General features: G+C 50.6%; 2 protein-coding genes across 8 annotated transcripts in view; one reads left to right on the top strand and one right to left on the bottom strand.

Annotated features, from left to right (window-relative positions):
- The window catches only part of Crtc (CREB-regulated transcription coactivator), a 34,857-nt gene that overhangs the window by 3,020 nt on the left and 11,744 nt on the right, over positions 1–20,093 (top strand). For 6 of the 7 annotated variants that reach the window (XM_076904408.1, XM_076904407.1, XM_076904411.1 and 3 more), the window contains exon 2: positions 1,219–1,467. The exons of the other annotated variant lie outside the window; for it this stretch is intronic. In XM_076904408.1, coding sequence (XP_076760523.1) covers positions 1,219–1,467 — 249 coding nt within the window. The remainder of the gene's footprint in view (positions 1–1,218; positions 1,468–20,093) is intronic. 7 annotated transcript variants of the gene reach the window in all.
- Obp1 (odorant binding protein 1) lies at positions 3,873–5,662 on the bottom strand. The gene is made up of 6 exons (XM_076904418.1): positions 5,586–5,662; positions 4,586–4,667; positions 4,416–4,504; positions 4,245–4,347; positions 4,102–4,166; positions 3,873–3,901 (listed from the first exon to the last, which is right to left on the bottom strand). The coding sequence occupies exons 1-6, from the start codon at positions 5,652–5,654 to the stop codon at positions 3,884–3,886; spliced, it is 426 nt and encodes a 141-aa protein (XP_076760533.1). The 5' UTR covers positions 5,655–5,662; the 3' UTR covers positions 3,873–3,883.

Raw genomic sequence — 20,093 nt, 5'->3', positions numbered from 1 at the left:
CGTGGGCGGTGATTGAATCGACTTCACCGAATTAACAAGCGATAGCAATTCTGCGTAAATTTTCCAGAACCGTGTACTCTTATCCAACGAGCAATTATTGTTTCCCGATATTATTCTCGTTGTCCGTCGAAAATAGATGGGTTCGACAAAAATTTTCTGCGTTCCTCCGCTGGGGAACGCGAAACGGTAATCGACGATGGGATCCCACGGATTTTTAGCGCTTCCGCGAACCGATCGAAGGATTACGACACAGGTTGCACTCGTACGAGGAAAAAGCGGATACTTTCACCGCGAGAAATTACGCAATTCAGCCACGAGCGCGTTTTTTCACGCGGAGTTGTCCGTTCGATAGGATTAATTCCACTTCTCGTGGTAGCAACGTGGCTCATACTTTGCACGGTCGTTCGTCGCGCGCTAAGGGCCACGTGTACGTGTTGTGATTTCTATCGCGACGTCTGTGAGACCCGTGAATCGCGTTATCGTCTGGCGAAGTTATTTAGATATTGTTAGATATGTCTCGCAGTTATTTAGATATCCTTCTCGATCGATCGAGAAGGGAATCGAACGGAGTCATCGACCATCGGGGATACCGTTGCACGGCCCCCCAAATCCAGTTTTCCCTCGAGTCGTTCAAATTTCTCGGTTCTGGTTTCGGTTAGAGGAACGAGCAGGGATTGGAATTCAAGCGTAGATAAAACGGAACGAAAGAAGAGATAGGAGGAGGTCGTTAGGGAGCAAGGGAACCGGCGGTCGCGGTGTAGATCGTTATAGTCGTACAAGTATTTTAACGATTGGGATCAAAGGTGTAGAAAGCGACTCTTTCGTCGAACGTAACCAACTGTTGGAGTTTCTGAATGCTATTGATTTTCGACTAGAGGCTGCTCGAACGTCTCTGTACCTTCAACAACTCTGGATAGACATTTGCAGAAGTGGATCTCTGGAGTATTCCTGACGAATCCACTCGATTTCTATCGTGGGCCCGTTTCGAATCGAGGAAACCGCTTTGGCAGGCTATTTTCGCGTAATTAGTCGAGGACAGACGTTCGTCGCAAAGCGTTGCAAGCGGAGGAAAAAGAGAGAGGAAAAGGTGTCGTTTAGCAAAGGTGGGGTAGATAGGAAAGATAAAAGAAATAGAGAGGATGGAAAAGGCAAGAGGCATTAATGTAGTCGGAGGATGCGAACAAGTTGGCGACCATATGAACGGATGGACCTGCTTAGGTCGCCTCGGCGAGCAGCTCGGTGTGCGCCAGTCCCACGGGATCCGGGGTAATGGAGACCCCGCTGTCCGTGAAGAGTGCTGGGGCCAGTCCACCGCAGTCCAGCGGGAAACACCTGCACATTAACCTGGTCAATCAGTTCAAGGCGGGTGGCTCTCTGCCGAACGTAAACAACAACGCGAATTGCGGCAACGACGCGAAAGAACACGCATCGCCGCACAACGCCGCTATCCACTCGATCGATCTTAAGGTATTTCTTGGTCACCTAACAATCGAGTCAAGCTAGTTTTCGTCCTTTTCGTTCTTTTTTTACCTCTTTTTTTCTATATATACATACATATATATATATATAATGTATACGTATTGCACCCATATTTTGCCTTTTGGTTTTCTCTCACCTGCTGCCTCCGTGCTGCCTATTCGCACCCCTTCAGCGATCATCGATCGAGCGTGGACGCAAGGGTCGCAGAAATCGCGGCTAACATCCCTTCGAACTCGTTTCGAAGGCAAAAAAAAAAAAAAAAAAAAAAAGAAAAGAAGAACGTCGAGCCGGTAACTCGCGCGGCACTCGAAATCAGATCGGCGCTCGGCTCGATCAATCGCAGGGACACGCGTTATGGGGGATCTCTCTCGACTTGTTGCGAGTTCGCGTTCGAAGCGTGACTCATGACTGGAGCCAACGTACGGGCGATCGCGTGCCTCCTTTCATTAAACCGACTATTTCCAGTCGCCGCGTAAAAATAGACGTTTCAAGATTTTTCTCCGTACCCGGGACGCGTAACCGGCTCGGGCCCACCAATTCGTTTCGCCTCGTTCTTCGTGGATTTCGCGTGCGAAACGGCCGCTCGCCGACTCCGTTCGTCGACGCCTTCGATCGTCGATCTGTTACGCCGCGAAATATCGCGGAATTGACTGGGAAACGCGCCCGTTAACCTCGGGCCTGCCAGCTGCACGCGGGACCGAGTTTCCGTTACGCGACACCACGTGCATCACGTCCGCGACACCGCGGGTCAATCGAACCTCTCCCTCGGCTATTCAATTTACCCTCCCTTCTTCTCTACTCTTTTTTCTTTTTTCTCCTTCTTTCTCTCCTCCCTCGTTGTTTCTGCACGATAATGCATGACAACCTTTTGTGTAACAGTAGTTGAATAGTGGATGTGTAGTGCGAGTAGACTAGAGTAACCGCGCCAGACCCACGGCGGTTCGAAAGGAATCTTTCGAGCGTCATACGAGTCGCATGAATCTTTGGACAGCCTGTTGTTGTTCTTTTTGGTACGAGCGATGTCTATGCGTAAGATGGAATATCGAGACGAGACGATGGAGAGTACCTGTATACTTTGCTTTCGACGCTGATTCGAGGCGATCACCGTGAAACTTCGTCCAAGTTTCGTTTGTCTAATCCCAGCTAGGGTAAAACGATCGCTCGGCAACAGTTGGCGTAATAACGAAAGTTTGGAAAGTCTGACGCGAAGTTTTCCAAGCGTCCGTCCATCGATACCGCCGTAATGACTTCCCATACGATGTTCGTGCACCTTTCAGCTAAACCGATATACATGAATAATTGCACGAGCGCGACGCCTAGCAGCCTTGGAGTATTTCGAAGCGACACGGCGAACGGCGAACGATTCGTTTTTTAACACCTCGCGCCGTGGTGTGCCTTCGAAATTGCACACACACGTCGATCGTCTGTGTCTGTATTTTGAAAATTCTATTCCGTCTGCTTATCACGCGACGCCTGCAATTATTGTTCGACACTCGCGGCTGGCAACGCCTCGCTGCGCCGTCCCGATTCGACTCGAGAATTTTTAGAACCCTTATCAATCTTAAATCGAGTTCCCACGGTTAAATTTGAAAAGAAATTCAGCTGTTCGTAACAGCGCGAACAGCTATCGAGCGATAATATTGCGTAACGGCCGGCATGTCGACAGAGTTATTATAAAATTATCTCGTTCGTTAAGGATACCACTTAACGTCCGCGTGGCGAATTTTGCGTATCATTTTACGATCAAGGAGACAGCTATTCGGGGTTCCCCGCGAGCGTACAATTACGCCGTGTTCGGAAACACTCGCGAATTAGATTGTCATGCAAATTATATCATCAATGAGCGGCAAATCGCGAGACGTTCAATGATTACGTAACATCACCACGCGCGGGATACTCGTTGCTATCGGTTTCATTCTTTTTTTTTTCCTTCAAATAAGTTAATCGCGTTCGACCGTGAAAAATTTTGCTGGTAACTCTCCCAAGACGTCGCAGATCGATCCCGAGCGAATACAACACCGACTACATCTATATTTTTTTCGTACACTCGTTGAATATATTTTATCCGACCAACAGTTTACACTTGTTTCTTGTTTTAATTACTCGAGGCGTAGGTTCGTTTGTCTTCCGCGAGCGAGTAAAACGTGTATGTTTGATCTGGGTAAACTATGCCGATACTTGCACCACAAATTATAACATTTCTAGTCGCCCCGACGGCGTGTGTTTTCTTCTTCTTTTCTTTCGTCTTTTTTCCTTTTACGTTTTCTTTTTCCCCGTTGTTTTACCAATGTCGTAATTCCGTTTGTGTAACCGTATTCGAGTCTATTTTAAATTCCTCGACCACTAGCCGCCGATGGAATATCGTTCCGTCGCTCACTCCGAAATAATCTTCCCTCTCTTGCCTTTAGATGATAAACCACAGCTGAAAGAGAAAAAAGATACGAAATTATAGCCACAGCGCTGAAACGACCCCTCGCAGTTCTGTTTCGGTTACGAGGAGCTGTTCGCGTGCTCCACGGCTTTAAGATAGTTGCTCGCACAAATACAACCCGTTCTACTTTCGCTCCGGTTAACGTGTTGCGCTGTCGTAAAGGAAAATAGGGACCGCGAGATCTTACTCACTTCTGGTGCAGCGGCTTGGACGCATTTCGCCAGGTTGTATATCTTCTCGCAGCCATCAGCGCCCGCTGGAAAAAGTTAAACGTCAGAACAGAAGGGATATCTGCCTACTTTCGTTCGTAGATTCTCAAAAGCTTCTAGCGTACTTGCTGGAACGCATTTGCCCATGATCGAGGTCGCCTTGTCCTGAAGCGAGTCCGGCAAGAGACCCAGCAGCATGTCCTGGTCTATGTCGCCCTCCTCGTCGGCCTAAACGAAACGATTTCTCGATTAGCCGGTGATATAACTCCTCTGAACGGTCGACGCCTTCGACTCACCAAGCTGAACGCCTCCAGCAGGCAGTACATGTAGCAAGTGATCGATCGGTCGTTCGACAGGGTCCCTTTGTCCACCTCGTCGATTTGCGCTGCGTTTCGAAGCAAACGGGTTCTTTTAGATGCGCGGCAACTTTCGTATTCGACCTGTTCAAATTGTTCGGGACACTAACCTTGCGTGGTGCCGTGTTCGCTCATGCAACGGGCTTTATCCTCTTGGACCATGTCGAGTATCTCGGCTGGCACCCAATCCGGCTGCGAACAAATCGAGACGATAGCGTGCTTTCCCCTCCTTTCACCGACGATTTCATTGCATTTTTCATTCACTATCGGCGAGCGGCTCGTCGAGATTTTGACACGCGTCAGATCCCGTTATCTTATCTGCCGTTTTACAATGTCGGCTGTGGAGTAATCGATCTCGTCGTGTCCAAGTTCCGTTAAACCCGAGGGGGTTTTTGTTCGACTGTACGATCGCGTCGATTAACGCGAACCGCGCCAATTGATTGACGGAATTTATAATTCAACGGGCTCGATATTAAAAATAGCTAAAACTGTGCTAAGAGATCGATATTGGTCGCCTCGAGAGACACGGCTGGAGACCTCCTCGGCTGGTCCATCCCAACGTTCTGAACCGGGACCGACGAAACTACGGATACGCTGTTGCTCCGTTCGTATCGCGCTTTGATCGTTTTACGTAACGATACGTTTCCCTCTGTGTACACCTTGTTAAAGTTTCCATCGCTCGCGCGACTGTTTTCCAATGTTAGTCACGCTCGTTAACCAGTAGACGTCTAACTAAGAAGAGAAGAAATAAGTCGAGAAACGAAGGTACCGAAAAAAACGAGAAAATCAACGACCGTCCGCGTTGGTACCAAGTCGAGGGAAACTTCGCACGCTCCAATTAGGGTTTCCCTCTAATCTCGAATCCACTTGCTCCGGTATCGATTAGCCGGGTCCGCGCTGGTATTGAAATCGTTATTATTTCCGCGCTCGTCGCCTCGTTGATATCTCTAATAAATCCGTGTCGGACAAATCGATCCGCCCTGCCACGCGTTCGATTCACTGCACCGGGATTCCCACCCTCGAATTTCCGCCCTCCATCGTCCTACGCTCTTTCGCGGCTCGACCGCGTCCTTCTTTTCGAGACAGAAAAAGAAAGCTTTGTAAGCTTACCGCGGCACGCACGACAACTGCTTGCAAGCACACAAAGGCGAGGAACGGCAACGCTTGTTTAGCACCCATGACCCTGGCTGAGTTAACACCTACAGCTGTTACCTATATCGTCCCTTACTGGTCGCAATGGTTTCACGGATACGATATGCCGCGATCGTAACGCGTCTCACCGTTTTTATAATGCCTCGATACGTGAGATACGCGAGGATGCACGGGATGTGGGCGTGCGTAAGAGAGGGTTACCATCGTGCGTCCTCCGCTCGCTGATTGAAGTCCTCCGCGGCTGGGTAGTTGGTTAAGACGCCGCTAATTTTTAGCTGCACAGCCGGAAGTACGCGCTGGATTACGTTCTTATCCGCGGCGACCGTGACCTCGAACGCATCCTGTCAATTTCTGAAGAATTTCGTTGTCGTCGGAACGCGAACGTTGTCTCGATTTCATAAAATCGAGGATCCTACAGTCAGCGAGCTCGTCGATCGAGGCGGCGCGAGGTGACTCCAATTTCGAATGGTCGACGGCTTCGAAACGGCCGAGAAATATTCAAAAGTTCGGTGATATATTGAATTTTAATCGTGTCAACAGAGCGAACCTTTGTCCCCCGGTTTTTTTCATCATCCTCGCCGTTGTCGACTCCGACGAGTAAAAAGGAAAAAAAAAAATATAAATATTCGATCGACATTTCGATTCCATTTGGTGGGATAAAAAGTTTTCGTATCGGATGAGAAGCGGAAGGGCAGTGACAAATGAGCTGGCACATTTGAAGCCCGCTGCGACCACTGAAATTACAACGTCCGCCACGTTTCCTCTAATCACTCGTTGCCCGGCTCCGGCGGGCCAATTTTTTATGATTAAAATCTAAAACCGTTCGTTAGAGAATTACGTCAGATCGGTCATTGTTGGTTAACTCGATATTCGCGGGGAGAGGATAAATTTTGCAATAAAAGCGTGCTTACGTAACCCTGTAAAACAAGACACATCGGCAGCGAATTTTTAAAACGTAAACATAAATTTGCAAATTCTTACTACGATCAAGTTGAATTAAATCCGTCTGTCCTCTAGCCCCGCAAGTTTAATTATCCGTTTGGATCGAGCTCGGGGGACGATCATCCGGCCCTTTTGTCGCGTGTCCTTTATCAATTTCACGGTCCGCCAAACGTCTCGACGCTTGGAGAAATTCGTTAAGGGGCAGGAGCAGTTGGAAAATTTCCGCTCGAACGTCCCCGGCCGCGTAAAACGCTCGAACGGGCCGAAAATCTTGTTTAACAGCTTTCGTAACTCGCCATCGGCGCGTAATTTGCCTCTGAATCACGATCGACCGCCGTCCCTCTCTCGTACGCTAGACCTCGCCGTATATATTATTTATTTAGCGAAACTGCAAGGTCCGCCGGCGTAAGTCGCATTCGAGAACGGTGTATCGACGTGGACAGTCGCCGAACGAACCGGGACTAATATAATTGTTTTCACAAATCCAAGTTATTTATAGAAAGAACCGTCTTCGAGGCGATTATAACGTACGCGTGCAGCAGCTACAGCGACATATTTTAAAAGCATTTCAATTCGACACCGTGCAACAAAATTGCTAAGCAGACAGAAAAAGTGGCGCGAGACGCCTTTAAGAATCGACACGGTTCGATTGTACCGTAAGAAAAAATTGTCGATCCCCTTTTCCGTGGGCGTCGATCGCATCGGACGTTTCAATCGAGCGAGCAGCATGGTAATCTGTAACGTACTGCTTCGCTATGATGTTTACCGCGTTGCAGAGAAGCCGCTATTTGCAAGTTTAACGAAATTATACGTAACGAAGCCCGAGCATCCTCTGGCTCGTCTATATACGCATTAGTCGATTTAGGGGTGGGTTCCAGCGCGCGTTCTACCACCGTCGATGCATCCTCCGGCCGTGGTAATTGCATTTTTCATTTATCCCCGCGGACGGAACCGGACAGAGAAGAAAAAGGGACGAGAGGACCGGGGGATGGTCGGATCGCGTGTTATCGAACGTTGCGGGGAGGCATTGGCTCGTTTGGTCAGAAACGCGCAGGAGGGTTGCTGCCGACCGTCCGTTTTTATCGGTGATCCGCTGTCCAATTAAATTTCGAGCCGGATCGCTCACGGGGATGCGGCCGGTGTAACAGCCAGCCTCGAATCGATACGTGTCGAGAGCTGAAAAGTCTCTGCTCTGTCTCTTGTCGCGTCGTTAGCGAAAACGAATGGTCGAAATTGATAAAAGAATTCGGAGGCCAACCGGCTCATTGTGCGAACCAATTTCACGCGACACTCTTCTTCGATCGATTCCCTTTAATTCTTTCGATACGCTGCTAATCCAGGCTAGCAGACGTCAGGATAGTAGGAAACGTTTCCCTTTTTTTTCGTATTTTCCAGTATTCACTGTTCTGCGCTAAAGGATACTGGAAAAAGTCGGAGGGGTCTGGTAGGGATATAGTAATCACAAAAGTTATTTCTGTTACGTATAACGCAGCGCGGTTGGATCGTAATTTACATTTCATCACCGCGATATCAAATTTTCATAGCTGGATGAAAGTATTATCGTATCATCCCTTCTCTTATTTCAAACCTGTGCACGAGTAATTCGAGGATTCGTAAAAGCTTCGCGTATTAAACGCGAAACGTAATCGAATGATTCCTTCCACCCATAAGGGTGGACGGAAGGGGATGATCAATCCGAGACGGTCGACGAGCTCGATCGAATGTAGGCGCCTTGGCTCCGTTTAATTAACCGTGTCTGCTGAATTCGATTCCGCGGTTCTGGTCAAAGTGGCATTATTCTGCCCCCGTGGCCACGCAAAAGCTCGCCGCGCGTAGAAACACTCTCCGTCGAATCTGATCATCCCCCTCGTCTCTGTCGCGTCGAATCCTCGAGGCTCGCGGAACATCTTGGTAGTTATGCAATTTTTAATCGATAGCTACGTCTCTCGGCTGGTCTAATAATATATCCGTTTCGGGGACAAAGGGGGTGGTCGAGAGGAGGCTGGGGGAGGATTGGTTGGGGCGGGTTCCTCGTCCGGGTAGGGAAAGCCCGGGCGCATCGGTCTCGAAGCCAAGGTCGGTTTTCGATCGGGCGAGGGAACGCACCCCGGGGGATATCGGGGTCAAGAGAGCACTCGGTTTCTTAGCACCAGTCGATTCTAGGCCGATGGTGCAACCGTCCACCCCCGTTCCAGCGGGCCGGCTCGATTACACCCGAATGTTCGTCGAACCTTCCTCCTTTCCTGCCTCTGCCCGGAATCGATCGAATTTTGCCGGATTTCTGCTGGCCGCGCGCACGTGCAGTGGCCCACCTGCCGCGCCGCGCGCCCGAGTTTACGTTGCCGTGCAAACTCGGCTTAACCTCTTGGACCCGAGAGCTAGAGTGCCGTGCCGAACATTGATACCGTTGCTCCAGATACAACTCCGCTCGCTTTTCCCCTTTTTTCCCTCGCCTCGCCTGCCCGCAGAATCCACCTCTGTTCGCTCTCTCTCTCTTTCTCTTTCTCTCGTTCTCGAGTAACCGTTCTATTTCAGCCCCGAGTGAACCAACCGGAGTCTCGTTTTTTTTCTCTTCGAACCCCGCTCGATGGAGAACGAGAAGTACGCGTTAATTTCGATCCGGCGTAAGTGGTATCGGGGACGGATAATGAATGGCTCGAGAACGGGAAGATCGATACGCAATCGCGCGAGAGTTCCCGTAATCCTTGATTCGGTACGCGTACATGACGTTTCGGTTGGTTTAACCCGTTGTATAATTATTATTAGGCCGGCACGCGAACAATGCCTGGTGTCCATTATCCGGGCGACTAACTGGACGAACAGTTTCATGCTGAACAGCTAGTTTGCCGCGTTAATTTATGCCTGACGATTAAACCGGTACGAGTACAGGCGCGAGGCAGGGGGGCCAGGCTTGTCCCGCGGTCGCTTTCAGGTTTACTTTGCCAACGTGACTGCGGATTATTCGAGCAGATGACCGATGTATTAGTAAGCCGCGTGCATCGACGAAATCGTTCGACTTCGCCTGATTTCCATTCGATCCGCGTTGAAATTTGATTGCGAGGTACACGATAGGAAAGAGCGCGGCATTTATTTTTCAATTATCGTCGAGGGCAAGCCTGAGGAACGATCGACCGTTTCCGTGGTCGGGTCCGCCGTGGGCTAAGGAACAAAACAAACAGGAACACGTGCTCTGGCCAGTGTGCACTCGTACACGGAGTATTGATCGCGTTCTGCAGGTACTCGTTCGCCTGTTTCGTTAGCGGCACGTCGATGGCTACTGCCGCCGCGACTGCAGCTGCAACTGCGCCCAGTTCCGCTAACCCCAGCAACCAGCCATCGCGCCTGGCCTCGCGGTCTCCAGAACTGCTCTCTCACTCCTCTCGCGTTCCTCTCGTCTTCATTTAAGGGCAGTGGTTCAATGGCGCTGCCGTCAAGATCGCGAAATCGTGCCTCCGTCGGTTTTCCTGTTAGAAGTTGATCGATACGTCCAAGCGTTTCCTAACCCACAGCTCTAATCCTCAATTACCTTCGATGATACTTAGAACGTTGTAATCTCGTGTCACGATCTCGTCGAGTGTCCGTTCGTGATGTAATCCTGTCATCATCGGTCACTTCCGTCCAAAGCATCCCGTTTATCGAACATTTTTTTTACATAATCCCTTACCAATTGGACGTCCGACGAAACCACGCGCAGCTTCCGTTCCTTACCCCTTTAAGTCGCCAGCGCGGATGGAATTGACTGGTTGTTATTTATTCTACAGGTGGCCGTGGGCGAAGGTTTCGGCTCGCGAGCGCTTAGCAAGTGCGTGGCGATATTACAAGCCCTAGAGTTCAGCCGTTCGACGACACATGGTCGTTGGAAAATAACAATTTCCTGATTAGAATTTCACTTTAGAGCCCGAGCAGCCACTTCTGACGGCGAATTTCCCGTTCCCGTTACGCTTTATACATGTATTCGTCAGCCGCGGAAATTGATCCCCCCGATGGCTCGATCGAAATTCCGTCGAAAACCATCATTTGTTCGTCGACATCCTCCTCTGTACGCTGCCGTTGCAACGATGTTCCATCGAGGCTGGTACGGTTGCAATAACGCGGACTCGTTTCTATTGCCGCTCAGTCTCCTGAGATCATCGAAGACGTAGCCCCGAGGATCTCTGCGCAGACACAGCGTATATACCCGGGATAATTGGATTTTTCTGATACATAATTCAGAGCCCTTCTGCTCTTGGGTTCCTCTGTTACCTCGAACGTTTCGTTGCACCTTCCGTTTTTGTTTGATCCTATCCCTCCGGACGATATTCGGTCGCCTCGGGGACGTTCAAAGGGACTCGAGAACGATGAAGATCCAACCGATATTTGCCTCTGATTTATCTGCCATTTCCGAGGATGATTATATCGTAATATCCTGCGCTCGCCGCTCTCCACGGACGGCTCCCTGGCTGGCTGCTCTCGACGACTTCAATATTCTGGAATGCCACTCGCAATTCCAGATTGTCGGTTCTTTGACGCGTTACTTCAAAGCATCGATGAAAAATTAGCGGATCGAGCGGCGCGATCGAGCTTCCGGTAACGATGGAACGGTTGACCGTCGAAACGTAACCTGCGGTGTAATCTGTACCCTCGTAGACGTCGAAGGCGTTGAATGATAGAAATTAAATCGAGGGCTATTTAAACGCGATGCCAGTTCTCGGCTCCGATAAACTTCCATTTATTTTTGCGTTTTTACTCGCGTCTACCGTGATACACGTTCACGGCCAGATGGACGCGTAAAACGGTTGTTCGAGAAGTTGTGCCAATCGTGCCACTACCACCGTATAATATCCGATAACGAAGGGAAAATCAGACGAGTGGGCGTCGGTCAGCGCAGTCTCCCCTTTTCCACGAAGGGATTATTAAAGGTTACTCGGAGTATCAATCGAGTGTACGCCCCGATAAACAGTTATCTTGGGCGAGAGTTTATCTTCCACTCGATTCTGCTCTTCGTTCTTTGATTCAAACACGTAGAATCGAACTACCGTGTGAACGCTGTTCTACGTCTCTAATTAAATTTCTCGGTATCGCTCAATCTCGAATACTTGAAACAATTTTCCGCATCGTTCTGCAACTCACGCAGCAAGCGTAACTTTTTACAAAGATACCACTGATAAAATGATTCCCATTCAATTTATCTTGATCGTGGTAATGAGAGAGAGAGAGAGAGAGAGAGACGTCTACGTTCGAAGCGAAAATCGCGTAACGGCTCTTTGAAAAACAAAATCGAATCCGAGCGGAATGGCCGTCGCGCAGCGAGTCCTGCCTGTTCTCGCGTCGTGCAGCCTTGAATGGCAAGGGGTATCCTCTTGGAAGTAGGTCATCGGCGTCGGGAGACGGTAGACGGTGGTGGGTGTCCCGACGTCGTTGCGTGGGTGGAGCGAAGTCGTTCTGAAAGGACCAGAACCGACGGTAAAGGAAAGAAAGAGAGAGAGAGGGAGAGGGAGAGAGGCGCAGAAGGGTTGAAGGAGTGGCGAGAGGGGAGCTTCCCGCTCGTCACCGATCGGTTCCCGACCTCTCCAACGTCTTCCGCGTTTTCTCGCCATTCATGCTCGGCCCGCGTGTCTTCGTTCCACCGCCTACGAGCCTCAAGGATACGGCTCGCGCATCATCCCCCCGTCCCATCGACTTCCGCTCCGCATAGCTGGCTCTCGTTATGGAAATTGAACGGCTTTTAAATAATTCGCGACGGGGGAATATCGCGCGCTGTAACTTTGAAAAATCGTTACACCACCGTATATTTAGAGCGTACGTGGTAGTATCGATTGGCTGCCGCGTCGGATGAAATTGCGGCGGCCGAGTAAAGTTCACGACTTCCCAATTTCGACTCGTGACAGTGACAAGGACGGGGCAAAGCGTAGCTCTATCGTAGAGGGACTCGGAGTAATATCCGCGAATAATGCCGAAGGTTGTTGTTTTTCATCTGAGAAAGTTACAGGCCACGCCGCCGCCGGCCTGCGCGCAAGGGACTGTGGCTGATCCTATAATTTCTCATTCCACTGCACCGTTGCCGACTCATCGAGCGGTCGATGTGCATAAGGGGTCAGAAGAGGATAAAATTACAAAGTGGAAAGTGTCATCGGCGTTCGATCGGTCCCGCTGTCCTTGAATATCATCCGCAAAAGTCGAAGGACACGGGGGCTGCTGAATATCTCTAACATCATCGGTCTTCCCCTCTGATTTTTAAACGCGACCGCGAGCAGTGTTTCAGCTACGCGTAGATACGGGTACGATAAAAAAATTCTCGTTTTCAATCGAGTAACGATTCGTCATTCGCTGCTACTACGCGCAACCTTCGAGCGTAACTATTCGTTTCATCCGGTCCTCGAGGACGGGTCGCACGCAGATGGTCGTCTTCCCTCAGAAGCATCTCGAGAAGAAGCAGCGTATCATTCTTTTTTTCAATGTGGCGCGCCGCACTGTAACCTTTGCCGCGTCCTTGACTCCAGGATTACGCTGGTGGATCCTCGAAAACCGAACCCGTTCGTTCCTTCACCCCTCTCGACGGCTCATTCACTTGGACGTCGGTCGATCGGGGGTGGTTATGCAACGGAGACAAACACACCACTATTTTTGTGGATCGCGTGCACCGGCCGGTCGCCGTCACGTGTGCAAATGATCCAAAGTACATAGACGTTCGTTAATGATGGTTAATTTGTTCGCGTATAAAAATGTTGGCAATAATTCCGGCGCGCGGGACGCAAATTGCGCGCCAACGATTTCATTGAGAACTCGCTCGATGTTAGGTGTCGTAGACGGGACGAGTTGACGAATCCGTGTGCGCGTTGCGACACCGCTCACTCAATTAGCGCCGCTGTTAATTAAGAATGTCTGTTTCCACCAGGGTCGCATTCCTCGCGACAAAAATAAATCTATCCGCCATGGGCGTGTTGCCGTCTGAACCGCTCGATGGCCGTTTCCCGTTTTTGAGCGGGACGGTATTTTCATTAGAAAAGCTCGAAATACATTTCGAAATACACTTGGATCGTTATGGGCAGCCTCGTGACGCTTAGACGGAATCGTAACGCTCGATGGGATTCGTAATTAGCAGTTCGTGTTACAACCGATCGGTAATTAAGAGGAGCGGACGGTGTCAGTAGGAAAGGGACGTTTTTCTGAATCCGACACACGTACCAGCAATTTTAGTCTGACTGGATCTCGACGCGTTCTCTCTATACATGTATGTGTACCGTTGCCCGACTCGACGCGGGTAGAATATTTTTCGTCGTTACTCGCCGGAAACACGCGACTTCGTCTAACGAGGGGCAATTCTTAACTACTCGTTCCGATCTCGATTTCCACGCGGAAGTAAGAATCAGTAACAGTCAAATAAGCCCTAGACGGGCTCCTCTTTCTCTACAATTATTATACAATCCATTATATTTCTGGTCTAGGCGGGCACCCGTGTAATGTATTCAATTCATTATAATAGTAAGCAATTACGTTGATTACAGCTTCGTTCTTGTTACAACTTTTTATTAAACATCGGACGATCATCATTCTTACTAATCTGACTTTTATTATCCGTACACGGCGTATTCAAAGTGTACTTCAATCTTTTTTCCCCTATAATTGATAGTTCCGTTGATAATGAAGGGAAGGAAGGGTTCGCAGAAGCGGCTGGCCGTCAGGAGCCTCCGGCTTGGACGGAAACGGAAAAACCTTTGCCGAACGGAGCGGAAGCTCACGTGCAGAGGCGCGTGATTGTATTTAAATGGCCGTGTGCTAAAAATCGGCGTCGCCCGACACCACGTGCCGGTAATTCGGATACGCTGGGCTTGTTCTTCGCTCCTCTTTTCTTCCTAGCGATACAAAAGGCTCGTCCTTGCGAGGCGGGATTAATATTCGTCCCGTGGGATCGACGGGAATCATTTCATCCGCAAGAGGCGGGACATAAGGCTATTTTCAGGGATCGACCACTACGTTTCCTTTGTTCCTTCGATCCTGTGTTCCTTTGCAATTAAACGTACTCTCGTCGTACTTGGATGAAGAAATCTGGACGCAATGAACGTACATGGACGATCTGAAGTTTCGTCTGACAATTAACACGTAGATATTTTTCCGTCCACGCGCGCACATTCGCGTTCGTTTCTCAATTAATTAGCCGCTCGTTTATTATTAATGAACAGCCAGCCTGACGGTTTTTTCTACAATTGTGCCTGTACACAGTTGTGCGACGGCGCGGTTCAATCGGGTCTAAGTGTAGATCGGCATCTCATGGTGTACTTGCCGATTTTATGCTAACACGTTCTACTGACGTTATTCGGACGATGAAAAACTTGCTTTCCATTTACAACTGTTGGTCATTGGTTTATTAATAACGCAAGCGTTTCGTCGCAAACTACCTTAATGCCACGTGCGTGGTATATTCCGTGTTTATCTTTGACTGTCTATCGTTGTGCAACTTTTTGCCATCGGTAATAACCAGCGAAAGAAAACACGAGTCTTCGCTGGAGCGAGCGTTCGATTCGAAATCTCACGCTCCGACGACCGTGTCGCTTTTATCGACTCTCGCGATCGTACGTCGAGTCCCGCGATTCAGCATCGGATTTTCTCTGAAATCAGCATGCGAACATTTCGGAGCCTGGCCCACGGTCGAGGTTGTCCCATAAAATCGGAGGATTCTAAGAATCCGGTCCTCTCGATGGAAGAAAGGGCGCGTTTCGGGTCCGATCGGGTGGGTTGGACCCGAGTAACGCGACACCAGGCTGTATTTTCACGTTCGTATCGGCGAACGGCGGAGGATGCGCGCCGGGGTCTCGAAATACGCTCGCGCGTGTGTCCTGCACACGATCACCGCGGGGCGTCGATGCGTGTACGCTGTAAAAAAGGCGCCAGCGAGGTTATTCTTGCATCGTCACTGCCGCGAGTTACTGATACATTTTGCATATTACCGTATGCAAATAGCCGGTAGCGTTTACACGTACGCACACCGATCCGCGTAACCTCTTAAAGCTTGTATCGGGTCGAACCGCGTGCGCGTGAGCGCACTGAAAATAAGTTTTGGCCAAAGTATTCCCGGCTTCCCGCGGAATTACGTCAGCCATACTCCGTATCGGTCGACGGGGAAATCCGTTTGTTCGGGTTGCGAATGCAAATCGGGGAACACGTGAGATCGGACGCTTCCCTCTGCCACCCCGTACGGTCGTGAACTCTTTCTCGTTTCCTTGTATTCAATGCTAAACGGAACGGCGTGTGGCGATCGTGAAAAATTTCTACATCTAACGCTTGTTATTGGGCAAGCTGCGATACTAGCCAGTGGAAGTTCGATTATATCTAGGATTACCTCTGACTGTATCAGTGCGAACGGAAAACTGGAACGTTCAGCGGAGGGTGTGAACAGTCGTCTCGTCGTTGATTAATTCAAATATTGATGGATCGTATAGTTAAACCGGAGACACGCATCGAGTTCGATTAACTCATAGGTGGACCGTGTAGCTCTTCATCGATTGGAGGGAGAACATCGACGAGAGTTCTTCCACTCTTCGAGGTACGATCGAACGTAGGAAGTCGCAGTCGAGATCGTATCTTCGCGTGGTATCCCTTCGGTTAAATAGTAGATAGAGGATCGGTGGATGGACTCGTTGAATCGGCGAGAGTCCGGATAACAGAATGGCGCGAGTGCGTTCGCATTTACCCGCGTCCCTTGACAATTTGCCTGTGGCAATCTTGTCTGCGGTGGTACGTAGCGCGCGTAGCGCAACATAATAGGAGCGCGAGGCTCTCGCGCGCACGCGGCTCGTCTCCCTTTTCCTAATTGAAACCTAAATGGATCCCCGTGTTATCGATAATCAAGTTACGCCCACAGTTACGGTTAAATTTGCGCGGTTGCCAGGAAGAGGCGTCCCGTCTACCTGGCCCTGGCATCGAGCGCGCTGCGTGTCTGGTACCGCACGGTAACCACCGCCTCCCCCAGCGAGCGTTCTCTTCCATCTTAACGAAGGAACATTCTCGTCCGCGTCGATTCAATCGTCCCGGACGTTGTTTACCGTACGTGATTCATCGACGGACGTTTTAGCCCCGCCGACGAATCACTTTTCGCGCGAACCTCGAAACGGTACGATCCGCGACTAATCCGCCTCGGGGCGTTTACGTTTATCCGGTCTCGAGGCCTAGCTGTTGACTTTAGCGTGGAGGGTGATGATTCTATTATTAGTCGGATACACGCGATTAGAGTCAATTGCGTTCGCGTAACATTGAAGAGTCTACTGTTTCCGAGATGATCGCCGTTCTTACCGGCGACGATCGCGTGCACCCGTGTTACATTTATCTCGCGTTCCAACTATCTCGCGGGCGTACGCCGTAAATTATCCGGTTGGACAACGTCCAATCGTCGCCCGCTAAACAATTTACGGATTATCGCGGCGGCACGCGATCCCGCTCTCGTGCCGCGGGAACTGTATCGCCCCCGTCCCGTTGAAAATCCCGATTTTCCGTTACGAGATCGCCGACGAAACACGCCCTCGAGAGTCGGGAGCACGCGTCGCGTACGGAAACCGTGGGAGAGTATATACGTCGCCTATGTGTACCGTGCAGCAATTCAACAGATATTAGGTAATAGCCGTGCGAACCACGACGACGGGGTGACACATGGCGAACAGAGGACGGGTGACGGATTTCTTCGCGCAGGAAATCCTAGCAAGTGTGCGCGGCCGTGTACGCGAGCCAACGTCGGGAAACATTGCTCTCGGTCGGCGAATTACGGGCCAGTTTGTTCTTCTTCGTGGCCGTGCAACCGATGAAATTGTTATTTTTAGCGTGTGCATCCCGTCACTCATTCCCTCCCACTCTCTCTCTCTCTCTCTCTCTCTCTCTTTCTCTCTCTTTCGCTTCGTCTCGTTTGGATGTTTGCACTCGCGAGACGTCTACTCGCGATTATCACGCGCCGCGATTCCTTAGCGAAAGATCGCCGCGGACTTCCCAGCGAGGTAATTATGCCTTGGCTCGAGTCACGCTCGAGCCAAATTGCGACGAACAATTCTGACTCGAATCGTGCCGTTTCCGGCTGCGAACAGGATTGCCCGCGATTCGAAAGGTGGAGAACGCGCGGGTCGAACCAGTTTCGCTCGAACGAGGTAAAGCCGCGACTAGGACTGGTTCGAAAGTACCGAACGGGTTGACGATGTGTAGTTATAAGGTCTACAAAGCGTGGGAATATTTGATCGAAAAGTCGAGTACCTTCGATAAGTGGCACTCTGCTAATACAATGTCGCGGCGAGCGCGTCTAATAGCCAGAGAATCGTTGCTAATTGGAACGATCGAATGAGACAATTTAACCCGCGGTTCGTACCGGTGCATACTGGTTAACAGCTTATTAATTTCCTTTCAATAGACGCGCCCCTAACTCGATTCTTTCATTAGCCGGGGAACGCTCGATCGATCGGGCCTGGCGAAACGCAGCGTGTTGCAAAAATTCCTGGTTGCACGTGGTGTGATTCACGTACAGTGACCGGTGAGATTATTTCTAGAGTTTGAGATCACGTAGAAGGAATGCTCGGACGGAAAGCTGTCGATTCGGCTCGTATTTTAAAAAGGAATCGTTAACCCATCGACGCCAGTCGAATTTCGAAATGGTCCCGGGCAACCGAACGGCTATCGCGTTAACCGATAAAATTAACGTACAGATAATTAACAAATATATATACGAAACGATGGTAGAGGAACGGAGAGAGCGCAAAAGTCGGTATGGAAGGGTTAACAGGTGTTCAACTCGAGTACAACGCCCCGCGACGTACAGATAAGACCGCGCAGCGATCGAAAACCCGTAACTTTGTACGCGTTATCATTTTTTAGGATGATCGAATAGGCAGAGAACGGGCCATTATCTCGACAGAGGTTCGCAATTCGGAGCGCGCGGCGGTTACATGCCACGGGTTTCGTTCCGTTCTCCAGTCGCGCGTCACCGTTCGAATCAGCGTCGTGGCTTCCGGTATTGGGTAGCGCGTACCGCAAGGTACGCGCACGAGGGCCAGGCGTCGATCAAACTCGTCGACCGAATCCTAGTTCGGCAGCAATATAAATACACACGGGACAGAGGTGGAGCGTCGATCGGTGTTGGTCGGATGAATGGGCCTCTCGCGGGCGTAAATACCTGGTTCGAGAGCACGTGTCGTCGCCGAGAGAATCGGTGGCTGTCCTGTTCGTGTGTTTACGACGTGTGGCCTCTGAACGGCGGCGGTAGCCGCCGACGCGGAGTGGAGACACTCGAGGCGTGTTGTACCGCGGCTGCACGCGATGTACCGTGTACCCGTGCGTACTAAAAATACATCGTTATACCATACAATTCCGGCGACGCTAAAATTGGAAAGGCACGGCAGGCCCGAATGGACCGCCAGACAGCATTTTTCGGATTCCATTAATTACAACGCGTCGGTTCTCGCGGTACGCGTTTAAGATGGAGGCGTCGTTCGCGTTTCATCGAGGCGGCGTGCCTAAAATCGACGGGAGTAGACGGCGCGCGGCCGCTGCGTGCCATTTGCGAACAGAATTGCCTCTGCCGCCGCGTGGTGAATGCCGTCTTCCTTGAACCTTGCGCCACGACGGGCCTCGCTCGACCGCTCGTGCATCCAGCCATCGTGTTATAATTAATAATTTGCCGCGCCTGTTACAGACACTCGTAACAGGGAGAATATATCCGCGTCGAGGCGTCGCTCGAGTAGATTTCGCAAGCCGCTAGTACCAGCCTGCGTCGCATCAGCCGTGTATCGGTTTCCATCGCGTGTCACCCGGGACAATTAAATGAAGTAGGGCAATACCGATCGCGGTTGCGCTCCGCGATACCACGGCGGTTTCCATCGGCGACAGATTAGTCAAGGACGGCCCCCGGTGAATGCGTGCCGTTCACGTCGTACTACACGCGACACACAGCGGCCGATGACTCGCGATTATTCAATCGTAGATATGCACCAACTTCCACGCCAACAACGCCACGCTTCCGGAAGAATACCCGCGGCGAACCGATCTAAATCCTAAATTCACCGGCCAGCCGCCTAAGATCCCCTCCCCTGCCGGTTGGTCTACGGTCAAAGTTGAAAATCGCGATTCCACGGAACAACGCGAGCGACGGTTATTAGAAGCGACGCCCGCGGCGATTCCTCGTACACGTTCACGGCCGCTACGTTTTTATCACCGCGTACAATAAAACGCCTCTTCATCGCGCCTCTCCGCACCTCCCCGCCTCTCTCTCTTCATCGGTCGGCACCGTTCCACGGAGACTCTGGTCGAAGACGCCTTGACATCGCCGCGACGCGTCGCGTTGAACGCTCCGGACACGCTTCCCAAGCGAAATATCGAAGGATACATTAATTATAGTACCGTAATCGATCCTTTCGCCTACCGTCCCGCGTTCTATTCCAAATTGTACCCACCTATCTCGACTGCGACCTATCCTACGCTCGCCTCGCTGCTTCTTCCGTCCTTCCTTCCCGAGGAACACTGAAAATTAACGTTGTACCTGTTTGCGCGGATCTCCGCGCGTCCTCGCCGCCGCGATGC

Source organism: Xylocopa sonorina, chromosome 11 (assembly GCF_050948175.1).
Source record: "Xylocopa sonorina isolate GNS202 chromosome 11, iyXylSono1_principal, whole genome shotgun sequence".
NCBI classification, from domain to species: domain Eukaryota; kingdom Metazoa; phylum Arthropoda; class Insecta; order Hymenoptera; family Apidae; genus Xylocopa; species Xylocopa sonorina.
The sequence above is the reverse complement of the archived record's forward strand: the minus strand, read 5'-3'. Positions and strand labels throughout refer to the sequence as shown.

Excerpts from the sequence above, each read along its gene's own strand:
- Obp1 (XM_076904418.1), bottom strand. The coding sequence starts at position 5,654 with ATGGGTGCTAAACAAGCGTTGCCGTTCCTCGCCTTTGTGTGCTTGCAA. Across the intron at positions 4,505-4,585 it reads CGAACACGGCACCACGCAAG|CGCAAATCGACGAGGTGGAC; the intron begins GTTAGTGTCCCG and ends TTCGAAACGCAG. Across the intron at positions 4,348-4,415 it reads TGCTGGAGGCGTTCAGCTTG|GCCGACGAGGAGGGCGACAT; the intron begins GTGAGTCGAAGG and ends CGTTTCGTTTAG.